Source organism: Myodes glareolus, chromosome 6 (genome assembly GCF_982192425.1).
Source record: "Myodes glareolus chromosome 6, mMyoGla1.1, whole genome shotgun sequence".
In the NCBI taxonomy this organism is placed as follows: domain Eukaryota; kingdom Metazoa; phylum Chordata; class Mammalia; order Rodentia; family Cricetidae; genus Myodes; species Myodes glareolus.
The window spans coordinates 51,378,492-51,392,807 of NC_142031.1; the positions used below are offsets into that span (position 1 = coordinate 51,378,492).

The 14,316-nt window shown below is 45.2% G+C and overlaps 1 protein-coding gene across 19 annotated transcripts in view; it reads right to left on the bottom strand.

The window, feature by feature from the left end:
* Myt1l (myelin transcription factor 1 like) overlaps positions 1-14,316 on the bottom strand; it is a 393,213-nt gene that overhangs the window by 27,637 nt on the left and 351,260 nt on the right. For 18 of the 19 annotated variants that reach the window (XM_085690815.2, XM_085690818.2, XM_085690817.2 and 15 more), the window contains 3 exons: positions 11,513-11,575; positions 3,879-3,962; positions 2,011-2,232 (listed from right to left, as the gene is read on the bottom strand). In XM_085690815.2, the coding sequence (XP_085546941.1) occupies positions 2,011-2,232; positions 3,879-3,962; positions 11,513-11,575 (369 nt within the window). The remainder of the gene's footprint in view (positions 1-2,010; positions 2,233-3,878; positions 3,963-11,512; positions 11,576-14,316) is intronic. The other variant, XM_085690820.2, reaches the window with a different exon arrangement.

Below are 14,316 nucleotides of genomic sequence, written 5' to 3' on the forward strand. Positions count from 1 at the left end.
AGCAGTCTGTGAACAGCAGGTTCTTCCTAGAATCTACTGTGCCAAATGAACTGCAGACTTAGAGGATGGAATAAACTTCACCTAGCCACACCTCAGACTCCTTACTAAGAAGTTAAGAAGCTCCTCTCAGGGAGGGGCTTCACAGAATGCCCCCCCTCTTCTTAGTCCTGTCTGCAACTTGGATAGTCTATAACCACGGGTGCTTAACTTCAGTCATGGTATGAAACTTTATCTTTGTCATGTTAGAAACATGTGCCCTGACTCACATCAGGGCTTTGTACCATTTTAAAATGTTACTGTTAGCTGAAGTTATAGGAAGAGGAACTCTGTGGAGGGCATTAAGGCATTATCCATTCAAATCTTATAAACATACTTCTGCTGCAGACTGGATCCTACAGTGTTGTTGACACAACACCAGACATACATACAGGTGTTTGAAGATGGAAGAATCTTCAGTCTTCTTTGCAATATTTGAACCTAAAAGTGTCAGGGAGTGGTGCCTGGTGGGAGAGGCCTGGAGGAGGCATCTGGGTACCACCAGAGATACTGCCCTGTTATCTGCTGGTTCTAGACATGTTTTGAACAGATAGGTCCTCTTGTGTCTACACAGGGCCCTGCCCTGTTTGTATGAGCAAGGGGACAAACTTCCTAGGCCTGGTGGTAGGTGTACTTTGTATATACATATTATTGTATAAGAGAAATATATGAGAGAAAACAGGAACCACTAGCCTTGGAAGGTAGTTGGGAGAACGTATCATGGGAAAGGCCCTCATTTTTCATTTACAAAATAAGTCATTGGAGACTTTTCTACCTGAGAAGGACTTTTTCTTCCTTCTTTTTTTGTGTATACAAGTGTGTATGGCGCATTAATATGCAAATTAATATGAAGGGTGTGCATGCCTGTGAGCACATGGGAGCCAGAGGACATTGGGTGTCCTCCTCTCTCACTCTCCATCTTGTTACTTTGAGGAAGAATCTCTCCTGCTCTTAGAGCTCAGGGTGGCTGGGGGGTTGGTTAGGCCAGCAACCAATAGGACCTAGTGATTTCCCTCGGTGCTACGGTTAGCACAGACACAGGAGCAGGCCTCGCTTGCTATATGGGTGTTGTGATCTGAAGTCAGGTCTGAAGTCATGTCCACACAACAAGTGCTCTTATCCACTGAGTCACTGCTCTAGCCCGGGAGTTTCCTCAATAACTAAAAATACTTCAAAGCGTTCAGGCTCTGTGTCACAAACACTTAAGCTAAAATTACTTCTTTGGCCTGCTTATTATTTGAGGTGGTTTTATATAGACCCAGGTGTGTGTATGAGCATACTTGTATGCAAGAAGTATCATGGAGCATCAGCAGGGAAACCCCCCGAGACTCCTCAGCTAGCAGGCATTGATATTGTGCAATGTAGGTTCTGACACTCAAGCACCATGTCTAATGGGACCTGCTGCCTTCCTGTGAGACGGGCTGCCACTGAGACCCACTGCTTTCTTGAGAAGCCAAGACACACCACAAAGCAGGTATCTTTCAAGATATTCATCATCTTTCCATTCAAATTAAGCTAATAAAAATGAATGGGGCTGGCTGAGTTCCCTGGGAGGTTTCTCATGTATCGGATGGGGACCTGCTATGAGGCCACTGTGACAAGCACCACCCTCTTTTTCCAGGATAGGGTGCTTGGAATTCCAAGCAGGACATCTTGTAGTCTACAGACATCTATGTGTGTGCTCTTGTGGGTTCATGTAAGATCAAAGTCTGCTTCTTACCGTGAGTTCTGATTTAAAAACAATGCCCGAAAGTCATGGTCCTGGAAGGTAGACAGAGTTGAAGTGGTTTGTGCTTCTGAGATAGATTTGAAGCTTTACACATCTTTCCCCAAATCTCCATGTTTTGTAAGTTTGACAGATGTTTTTGGTCTTGGTTTTCTCAGCATCAATGCTGAGGAAGACGGCAAAGTCTGCCCCCTTCAGCATCCACCACTGCTGCTGAAAGTGGACCCACCAAGTGAGGAGGGACTCACCTGCGGTGCGTGAGGAAGCTGCCACTGACGTGCCCTGACCCATCACACCCAGGAGTAGGGCACGACATGCCCTCAGTCTTGACTGACTTCCAGGAGAACTGGGAGCCGTTGAGGTACCCGTCTTTCTGCCTCTTTGCCGCTAAGGGGCACCCGGAGGCGCTGCGGTGGGATGCATACTTCCCAGTGATGTGGCCCTGACCGTCACAGCCAGGGACCGGGCACCTGAACAACAGATAGGAGGCAAACTTCATTGTCTTTAGCATCATGGGCATGGTGGACTATGTAACACAGTCACCCCACGTGACAGTAACTAACTAACTAACTAACTAACTAACTAACTAACTGACACACATCCATGCTCTACTGAACAAGAGAAAGGGAACAGGAAAAGCCAGATGTGGTGGCACATGCCTGTAATCTTAGGATTTGGGAAGCAGAGGCAGGAGGATCAGGACAAAGAGGACGACCTAGAAAGATACCACCTAGTGGGGACATGTGGTATTTCCCCCTTTTAGAAATGGACACCAGGGACAGAGAAGCAGCTCAAGGGACTATGTCCTGTGATTTGGGAGGTATGGTGACTCACACAAGGAGCACTGGTGAGATGTAGGTATCTGCAGACAATGCCACTTTTGGACAGAATTCTGGTGGTAAAATACAAAGCCAATGGGTCAGGGTGGGAGCTCAATTAACATACACTAATGCAAAGGCAATTCCATCAACCTTCACTCTTAAGGCTTAGGATGTGCTCTGTGTGTGCTTTATGCTCTTGGGGGACACAAAGCTAGATGAGATATGGCATATCGCAGGAGCCATCTGAAGCTCTCGAGTAGAAGGTGCAGGGAGCTGGAGGGCCCCACCTGGGATTGGACTGCTGATTGCTTGCCACAGTATGGTAGGAACCCAGACTCAGCCAAGAAAGTATCCCAGTGTACCTCAGAGAAAGCCGAGGCTGATTTCACAACTTCTGCTGCTCAGGGCCATGTGGCTGTGCATTTGCTTTTCATTTTCCATTTCTCCCTTTCCCTCCCATTCCTCTCCCTCTCCTCCCTTTTCTTTCCCTCTCCCTTTCCTTTCTCTACTTCCTCCCTCTCAACAAGGTCTCACGCAGTCCAGGTTTGCCTGATGAGCTAGCTATGTAGCTGAGGACGACCTTGATGATTCTCCTGTCTTCATCTTATAGGGCTGTGCCACCCATGCTTACTTATGCAGCGCTGAGTTTTGAACCTCATACATGCTAGGCAAGGGCTCTATCACCTAAGCTATATCTCCAACTCTACATTTCTTTTTGAATAGCAAAATTTACATACCACAGAATCTGTATTTTTATTTTGATACATTTTAGTTTATCTTAATAATCTATGTCTTCATCAATTTTTGTTTGAGTTAAAACATCTCTTATTTCAGTATTGATACTGAAATTTAATGCAGACCCACCAAGTTTATCTTGTGAGGTTTGGGGCCCTGGGAGGGAGGGAAAGCAGGGAGAAATAAAAAATGAAATACAAGCAGATCCAGCAGCCCTTTGGCCCGCAGAGGAAGGTTCAGAGTCACTGGCCTCCCCAGCCCACCCAGGAAAGGCAGAGCACTGGTCCTGGTGTTATCCAGTCAGCATGACAGCAGGACATTTGCTTTCAGTAGCATGTTAAGCCTTCATGGTCTTTCAGAAGCCTGCAGTCCCCAGTATATTCTGGGGAAGGGAGCATCTCTTGGTGACACGGACTGTGGCTGGACCCTGAAACTTCGCTGACAGTTAGCAGATGTACTTTGGCCTAGCTGCTTAGTGAAACCTCAGCAGATGCCTCCTATAACCCACCAGCACCATCTCATGGATGTTCAATGGGTGCGGGCCTTGCTGGCCCCCATACCTGATTGGTTCCTGGTCCTCTTTGTCCTCTTTGCTCTGTGCTATCCGAATGCCACTCTTCTTTGCTCGTGGGCACCCAGAGAGGCTGAAGGAGAGAGAGGTTTCAGAAACATGAAACACTGAGACTTGGGGAGAAAATTTCCTCAATCAATGGTGACCTGATTCTCTCCACAGCCTGGGATTTGGGGAATGAATTAAAAATCTGGGGGCCAAAGGGAGTGCATTTTAGATGCAACCCCTATGTCTTCTTGATGTCTTTATACTCTGTCAGTTCCCATTCAAGGAGTTCAGAGTCTTGAGTGGACTAGGTACTGCAGATATGGTGAATGGCCAGTTGGAGAAGTGGGGACAGCGAGGACTAATTAGAAAAGAGGCTGGAAAAGGTTCTGTGGATAGATATGAAAGGAGGGAGGAAGAGAAGGAGGGTGAGAGACAGGGAGGGAGAGAGGGATGGTGAGGTAACATGAAGAGCAGACAGGCCCATCTTGATGAAGTGAAGAACCCTGCATCCCAGATTTGTGCGGGGAGCTATTCCATCCCACCCAAGTGCAGACGTTTGGTTGTACCTACAGAAGGGATGCTAAAGTCTGAATGTGTCTGTTCACTTTCTAGGTTCTAGATATAGAGGCACTGGAGATTTTCTCAAGGAGTCTTCATGCCCGAGGTCTCTTCTGAGCGTCTCTCCCTGTACCTAGACATTTCTTGTTTGGACATGCTGGACATGGGCTTCGGCCTGTGCATAGCTTATGAGGCTGTCCATTTCCTTGCTGTCCCAATGCATTCATCTGCCACCTCTAGCTCAGTGTCCCCTGATGGCTTTGCCCCCTGGACTTTCACCATCCTTTCAGCCTCATGTAACCATATCGCCACTCTCCATGAGCTTGGCCTCCACATGGAGGTCATATCTACTAAGAAGCCCTTGCTCATTTCTCTCTCCTCCAAAGGGTCCTCTATGAGGCTGAGCCTAAGGATAGGTAAGCTACCTTGTATTCATCTGCACCTTTAACTCCTGCTCAAGGCCTTGCACAGAGCAAGAGACGGTTAAGGATTTGCTGTGTGCATCAGTCTGAACATGATGGGAAGGACGGGCTCAGGAAGCAGGCTTCTCTCTCGACACTGTGAAGTTTAGTTTCCCTCCCCATTATGGTCAGTACTTAGAAACCCTGGGCTACGGGGTCTCGTTCTCACAGGCAGCACTTCAGCACCGGAAAGTCTGATATTCATGTTATTCTTCCTGACTAAGGAAGCACATAGATTTCTATCCCCAGCTGAGCCTCCCAGAGCCCCCAAGGCCACTGCCAAGGACTTTCAAGAGACACATTACTCTACTCTTTTTGTATTGTGTGATATCTATGATACACACAACACACACACACACACACACACACACACACACACACACACACACAAGCAGGCTGGCCTCAATTCACTATGTAGCCTATGATGACCTCAAGTTTATGATTCTCTTCCCTCCACCTTGTCAGTACTGTGATCCTGAGATTTCAGGATGCATGCACCATGGTTTCATACGTTGCTGAGAACTTAACTATGGAAGCTAAGCAAGCACACTACCAGCTGAGCTACAATCCCAGACTCAATACTCTATTTTCGCCATAAGCAAGGACATGAGATCCATCATTATTCTTTGACTCCAGAGAATAATGTACATTTCCATGGTACTTTACTATAGATTAATCTAGGAATGGCACCAGGCAGGCTCTGAAGTGTCTGTCCTGTTACTAGTAGTACTTGGCCATGTCTCTGATCATGGTTCCTGTGACCAGACTCTTCAAGAAGTCCCCATAAGAAGGACAGGAGAATAGGAGGCCAGGGACAGTATAGTGACCCCACTACATCTATAGTCTTTCCTTAAGACACAAACTGACATCTACAAGAAGGAAGCTACCTTCTTTTTCTGGATGAGGGACATACAGAACTGCAGGTATTAAACCTTTGCGAGAACTCTAAGATTCTATGGACCACTCCTCATATCTAACTTTCAACCCATCTTTCCCCTCGTAAATACTGCTTTCTTTTGAATTTCCACCGACTCCCTCAGACGTCTTCTGCCTGGTCAGAGAAGGTCTTGCTTCTTAGACCCTCAGAGATGATGTGTTTAAACAGAACCAGTCCCCGACCTATCTGGTAGCTTTCCTTCCTCTACCCTTGGGTTTCCTCTGTACCAAATAGAATGTGCATGTATGTTCAATGGCTCCTGTTGGGGAGATGACCAGTGCACACTATTCCCAGTTTCCCTCATCCTGAAAACCAGACTGCGTATCCAAATCCCTGTCCTGCTGGAGCTGCCCAAGGCTCCCCCAGGCCTTTGTCTCTCTCTGCTCCATAGACTAGCTGTACCTTGAGGACAGAGCCTTCTTAGTTATCACTGTTGCTTGACCTCTAGAATGTAGCATGTGCTCAATAAATATCTGCGGAATCCTAGGTTTCTGTGAACCTTGGTCTGAATGTGAAATCATTCTATAAATTCTATGCTGAAACTTTGTTCCTCACAGTTCACTACCAGTGACTCAGGGGCTCATTAGATATTTACATTTTTGCTTGGAACAGTATATATTTAAAAACATGTGACAATCACAGGAAGTTCTGGTGGTAGACCCCAACATGCCACACTAATGTTCATATCTCTGAGCCAAACTTCAACTGTTTGCCTGACTTTAAACTTTAAACTTTAAAGGGTTAGACAGACGACAGCCAACTTCTTATGCAGGGCAGTTTTACCTGGCATAGCAACAATCTTCCCTGCCCAAATCTATCTCTAAAGAAAGAACCAGAAGCCTCTGGATTGAAGTTGGTGTCAGTGATTAGTCTACTGTTCTGTCTCCTGCCTTACTAGGGAGGCAGTTTTGAGCTGCAGTTTCTGATTTCCTCTGTATACCAGCAGCCTCTTTTGTTCTACTTATGAGAGTAGCTGCTGCTTTGTGGAGTGAGCACTGCATGGTCCTAGAACTGAAAACAGTCAAATTTGATCCTTTACTGAATTGTTGTAGACTTTTTTTGAGAACTCTAACCACTGTTGTAACACTTGACTTCTTAGGGTTAGACAGGCTGTGGTGGGCTTAGCCAGCTCACACAAGAAGAGAGGTTTCCCTGCATCATGTGAACAACTTCTGTCAGAAGTTTCATGATGCAGTTTCCATAGCTCCCTCGTGAAGGTTACAGCCTTCTGATTCTATGACCCTCAAAGACGCCTTTCTCTTTGTGCCTCTGGATGCCAACAAGCCTGCTGTCTTTATCCATCTCTTTGGGATGCTTCTCCTAATCGCAGGTTAGGCCTCTGGATCACTGTCTGGACTTCCTGGAGCACAATGGAACAAGGTAGATGGTGCTACCAATCTTTAGGCTGGAGCCTTGGGTCTTTCACATCATAAGACAACAGGAAAGGGCTTGTGAGAACACTGAGCTGACAGCATGGCAAGTTTGCATTCCAGCCTTAAGTCCTCATTTCAGTTTTGATAAAAAAATAATCTCACAGGACATTGAGGCCATATTTGTAGGAAGCTCAGTGCAATACTTGGTACATAAGAAGTGGTCAGTAAACAATGTCCTGTGCTTGGGAGGTTATTAGCTGTTCCTTAAGACGCTGGGGTACTTAAATGGGAGGCACAGAATGTAAGACACAGAGTAGGAGCCAAGGGGTCTTGGGAGTGTCTTGCTATTGTATGAGCCTATTGAAAGGCAAATGGGAGGGTTCAGTCAGAGAACAAAGGGAACCTCTGTGGGGTAGGAATATTCAGAAGTCACTGCACCATTGTGTTAAAAAAAACTGCAGATGAAGAAGGCTCCAATGAATATCCTCAGCAGAAGAACACATAGAAGATCTTTGAGAAGCTAAGGAAATGGTAAAGAACTCGAAGACAAAGTCAGCTGATGACTGTAGACTGTGAGAGCTTTCCAGGCCCATCAGAGGACAGTGGGAGGAGGAGGCAATGGGGGAAAGTTTCAGGAAACATAACAGTCTATAGGTATTTGTTAAGATGAATTTCGGGGGTTTCAGATATGTTATTGTGACTGGAAGATGCAACATTGTTCAAAGTTGAACCAAGAGAGTTCCAATTGCATCCTGTCTAGCATGTCTCTAGGTATACCATTTCCCTGTGGGCTGCACCTACCCGTGTGTGGTCTTCCAGTACCATTTTGAGCTCACAGGTCCATGGAGACGTGACACTTGAGCTAGACACCACAGCTTTAATTCCAGCTCTAATTCATCTCTTAGAGCTTCAGTTTCCTCAGGCCCAAAAAAGAATGGGTTCCCTGTTTCCAGTGTGTAGACAGCAGCACGGGGAAGGCATGGAGCACTGTGGTGATTTGAGTAAGAATGGTGGCCTCCATAAGCTCATAGGTTTGCATGCTTAGTCATCAGGGAGAGGCACTAATTTGGAGGGGTTAGGAAGTCTGGCCTGATGGGGAAGCTCAGCCAATCACATTTGGCTAGGGTGTGGCTGCCTGGGGTGAAGGAAGAAGCACCTGGGGATTGGGTGCCCGCACCTTGTTTTGTCTCTTTCTCTGCTGCGCATGATTCTTGCTGGACCTCGGTCGTGTAAGTCTGTCTTTATCCCAATTATTAAAATTATATTCCTTGTTTTTGAGCTGGTCTGGTTAATTCTAACTACCGGTGGACCACGCCCTTTACTGGCCTTGTTGGGAGGAGTTTGTCACTGTGCAGTGGGTTTTGAGATTTCAAGGGCTTAAGACAGGCCCAGTGTCTTTCTTCCTGAGGCCTATGGATCCAGATGTAGAATTCTTAGCTACTTCTCCAGCACCATGTCTGCCTGTGTGCCACCGGGCTGCCTGCCACGATAATAGACTATGCCTCTGAAACGTAAGCAAGCTCCAATCATATGCTTTCTTCTTTAAGAGCTGCTGTCTCTTCATAGCAATAGGACAGTAACTAAGACAAGACTTCAGTTTGCTTCTATTACAAAGATGGCTATGTATTCCTGCAGGGTCTCGAGTTATAGAACAGAGGCAACCTGTAACCCCACACAAGGCAATGTATATACCAGGAAGGACAAACCCATGTGTACCAGAAGCTATCGACAGTACTCTGACCATTGGCCTATTTGGAATCCTTGCTCTGAGACCTCACGTCCTACTGTAGCACGGAGATACATTGTACTAACAACTGAGCTGAACTGTCACATATTTGGGGGTGGGCGGCAGTGTTTCCCTGTCTATGTAAACTTTCCTCTAGGGTTTCTGTCCTATAAGTATCTTATGGCCTATGTTTCTGGGAAGGGATTCAGGAACATAAAAGAGAAGGAAGATTTCTAAGTATCCTGTGGCCAAGAACCAATGAGCCTGAAGAAAGCACACATCTAACTCTCGGCTTCTGTCTTTGCTCAACTTACCCAGACCTTTGCTTATTTAGCTGTGACAACAGTCTTTCCCTTGTAGAAAATTTACATAAGAACTGTGAATCAAATGTAATGTTCTGGCTTAATATTCTTGACTCTATTCTAACCTCTGTGTAAAGGAGCTTACTATATGACACTCCAGTAAACTCCACTTTCTGTTCCCTAAAAATGCCACAAAGTAACAACTGCCCAAAGTTGTCTCCTCAAAATCAAATTTGCTTTGCAACTCTGTTGATAAAGCAGAGTTTACTTCAGAACAGATCATATCTTAAATATAAGCCTGACATACAAATATATAAACACATACAACACACACAGTCAAACACATCCAGAAACATGGACACTGCTACACATAAATACAAAGACACAAAACACACATACATGACCTGAACACATACCACATACATACATGTCATATACCCACATACAAATAGAAGTGTACACACAAACCATACATGTACACAAATATACACAACATACATACATATGCATGCAAATATATATACACAATAGACATACATACACCACACCCATATATATCATATACATACATACATGGCCATTCACTAATCCCACATTATTTTGAGACAAAATCTGTGCAGTCTAGCCTGGCCTTGAACTTTTGGTGATCTTCCTGCCTCAGCTTTCAAGTACTGGGATTACAGATGTGAACCATCATGCCTGGTTCTAAATTACATTTTAATGACACGTTTGTATCTTACTAATACCTAAAATTCTAAATCAAATGCAAAATGAATACATGTTTATACTGCATTATGTTTGAAAGTAGGTACACAATGGCAACTTTTTAAAGTAGAAAATAAAACACTGGATATGGGGTAACCAGGAAACTTCTATTTTCAGTTGCACAGATTTACAAAATGCTGAATGTTCTAGAGGCATTTATTTTCAAAGATAAATTAATACAAAAACTAGAAAAGAATATATCTGACTACATATTTAACGAGTGTTTTTGAATTCTCTTTACTATAAACCAACCATCTACTCCCGAGACCCTTTCAGAAGTCTGTCTTGCACATCTTGTGATACTAGTCAGGGGAACAGACCTCTTTTGCCCTAGTGGGCCTAAGTCCGGAGAAATCATGATTGGTATCTAAGGATGGAGGTCATGGCACCATTCTGCATTGGTCTGAGGGAAACCCCAGAGCACAGAACTGTTGACTCACAAATGCCAGCATTGTTGCAATTGAAAAGTCTGGTGGAGGTGGCATGCTTCTCTGAACTTTGGCAGTATGTGCATGTTCTGTTTCCACAGATAGGGATGGCCCCACGGAACTCCTGTGTTCTCGGAAGCTGATCAAGATCAACCTCTGTGACCAAAGTCTGAGAATCTAAACCTTGGATCCCCACTCTGTCCTTGCAGAGGAAAGCATGAACAAGAAGCCTGCCAAGCTAGCTTAGTAAAAATCCTAAGCCCTCGGTGCCTGCTCCCTGGTCATCTTATACTCCGGCTGCTCCCAGCAGTGATGCTCTGGGGTCAGCCAGGAAGCCTTAGTTCAGACAATGGTTTGCAATCTACAGATAGCCTGCCCCCAAGCTGTTGATCCTCATTTTTCCTTACAGGTGCTAGGCTTTGAGGCTCTGAAGCAGGATTCCTGAACCCTGCCACAAGGCCTCTTGAGGGAAGTCAGCCTCGCCACCTTTATCAAGTATTCCACTTACTTTTATTCTATGATGGTATATGCCAAGATTTTCTTTTAACGCTCTTCCATCAGAGGACCTGTCATAGAGTGTACAGCCACTATGCTGATGGGATGACAGGTATGGACGCCTTTTGTCCATGCTGGGGGTTTCATGTCATACTGTAGCTTCTCTGTTCTCATTGTAAGGAATGGAAGCTTAAACCTCTCTGTGGCCATCAACCCTGCTTATAGCAACTGTGCAGCTTTATGCTTCAAATCCCAACATTAAAGGGACCAACAGGGTTTGTGTATCTGAGAATATTCTCCTACATGGGCAATCTTATAACATATTTGTCGATGAGTCTTTTTCCTTTGTTCCTTGAGAACGGCGGACTGGAAATGTTTTCGTGGCCTCTTGCTGCTCTAGGGTGGCATACAGACCCAGAAGAAATGAGCATCCTAGCAGCCCTCAAGAGGATAGTCCTGTGACTCCAAGTCTAGATGTCCTTTGCTGAGTAGTACCATATCCAGCCTGCACCTCAGCCAAGAGTGCAACATCCCTATCACGATGGAGCTGCTGCTCTGGGGAGGAGGGTAGTTCTGATGAGTCTACATACCTTCGATGAGAAGCATAATTGCCAGTGATGTGTCCAGAACCGTCACAGCCAGGGGTGGGGCACCTACAAGTACAAATGCAAATGGGGTAATTTACTTGAAGGAAATCAACCCCGTGGGTAGTTGACTTTATTTATCCAAAAGGCAAACTCTGTACTGTGCACCCTTGCTACTAAGAGAGACTAAGCTGACATGGGAGATCCCTAGCTCGTTCACGGCCGTTACCACCTACAGATCCACCTCTGCCTCCTTGTTTCCCAGCACATGGACATGCGCAAAGGACCACTGGTTTTTGTGACTACTTAGGAATCCTCAGTCTCTGAAGAACCTAGCATCCTCTGTCACTAGGCTTGTGACCCTCCAGATGACCTTTCTGACTCCTTAATGTTTCTTTGAACTTAGCCATAGCTAGTTACTGCAGGGCTTGCTGTAGAAGAATCTACACATGACAAGATACAAACATGGAAAGATAGGTGCCATAACTAAGAACATGGCCTATTCTGAGCCAACCTTGAACAGGGAGCCCAGCCATTTCCTCACAATTCTGTCCAAGCTGGGGGATCCTAGAGCCCAGGAAAGGTGACAGCTGGTACCTGTGCTGGGAGGGGGAGGGACATACCCACAGTTCTTTAGTCATGGCACCTTCCAGAGGTCTTTTCTACCTTAGACCTATTACTTTTCCATTTTGGGGTACAAAGTAGGAGGCATATCTGCACGCCTTGCCAGGAATCTTATATTAGCCATACGTTCCTCTACCAAGTCTGTTTAAACCACAAAAACTAATTCATCTGGCACCTTAAGGCCAGTTTGCATTATTAGGGGGTTTTTAAATTGTTTCTCTCCAAGTAACTTGTGTGTATATGTGTGTGTGTGTATATGTGTGTGTGTGTGTGTGTGTGTGTACCTGTGTGTGCATAGGTTGGGGTATGCGGATGTGGAGGCCAGTGGACATCATCAGACACATTCCCCAAGCACTGCTTACTTATCTATCTATCTATCTATCTATCTATCTATCTATCTATCTATCTATCATCTACTTACCTATCTGTCAATCATCTATTTAGTGACAAAGTCTCTGACTGTCCCTGAACATACCAAGTAGACTAGGCTGAATAGAAGCCCTAGAGGTACACCAGCCTCTACCTCCCAGTGATGGGAATATAAGCATGTGCCATCTGTCTAGCTTTAATTTTTTATTTTATTTTTACAGTGAGTTCTGGGGATAGTACTAAGGTCTTAATGCCTGCAAAGCAAGCACTTTTAACATGGAGCTATCTCTCAGTCTTTCATATAACTTCTTAAATATACCATGCTAAGAACAAGCAGATAGCAATGCAAAAACATGCCTGTCAGAGCAATACCATTGCCTTTCTACTACCATGAAGGTAAAATTAAGGGGCAGAAGTTAAGAAGAGATACCCTTTCCACTAAATCACAGATTCAGTGACCCAGTGAACAAATTACCCTCTGTTAATGAAAAGCAGAGCATGCTCTGTGTGCTCATCCCTACCCAGTGAGAGCCTGAAGCCAGGTCAAGAACAAAGGCACACATGTGCTTAGCAGTACTGAGGGGGGGGGGGCAAGCATGTTAGCCAAGTACGGAAGTGAGACCGACAGGCTACCTGTGCACAGAATGAGGCTAGTTCACAAGCCTGGTACAGTGAGGCTGGCACACTAGTCACCCACAGATGTGCCTTCTCTAGACTGGATGACAGTGCCAAGGAGCAGGTGGGCACATAGGAACTGGACAAGTTTCAAATGTGTGAATGGCAGATTGCCACACTTAGATGCATAAACAATTTACAGGGTTTAGAAATTTTCTAATATCCCCCCGGTGCTATGAAAGGGAATGTGTATGTAGATATCAGAGTAGAGAAGTCAGGATCTTCCACACCATATGTAAGGACAGAATTTAATTTATTGCCCATGTTAAGGGAGGAGCAGAGCCAATCGAGCGGCAGGGCAGGGGAAGTGTCTGAAGAGCGCTCTGGTCCATACAGGAAATGGGACTCTGAGATAGGCACTGGCTACAGAATGGGATTGAGCTTGTTTTACTGAATCCTGCTTGTCAATAGAAGTGCCAGCACTGATTGGAGACTAGGGTTTGAACAAAGTAACTGTGTTGGTCTCCACTGCCTGTGTGATCATAAGACCTGCCACTCCATGGCTAAGAAGGTATTTCCTAAGTAGTGGCTCAGTGACCTTGTTAAGTGGCTGGTTTTCCAAGTGCTAGGAACTCACCTGACAGACAATCTTAGAAGCAGTGAAAACATTCTGAGAGACACTGAACATTGTAACAGTTCTGTCTGGAGGTGTGTGAAGAGACTCTGTGTTTCCTACCCACCAGTATTTTCTACTGTAGGGAGATTTTCAAGCTCTTCCCAATTTAAAACCTAGTGAAAGTTTGTAGTAACATTTCATTTATATTTTAATAAATAAAGCTTGCCTGAAGTTCAGAGAGTAAAACAGCCCCACTGGCCAGCCTTACAGACCAGGCAGTGGTGACACACATCTTTAATCCAAGTAGCCACACTAGGTTGTCATAGAAACCTGGTGGTAGTGCATGTCTTTAATCCCAGCCCTAGAAAGGAACATAAAATGGGAGGAGACAGCTCTCAGTCAGTATCATTCTGAGATTCCCGGAGGCCGGATGGCCATTTCAGACTGAGGTAGAGGTAAGAGCCAGTGGCTGGCTGTTTTGCTTTTCTGACCTTCAGGATGAACCCCAATTTCTGTATCTGGGTTTTTATTAATCGTGCTACAGAAGTTAATTTAGAGTTTACTCATTTAGTATGAGTACATTCTT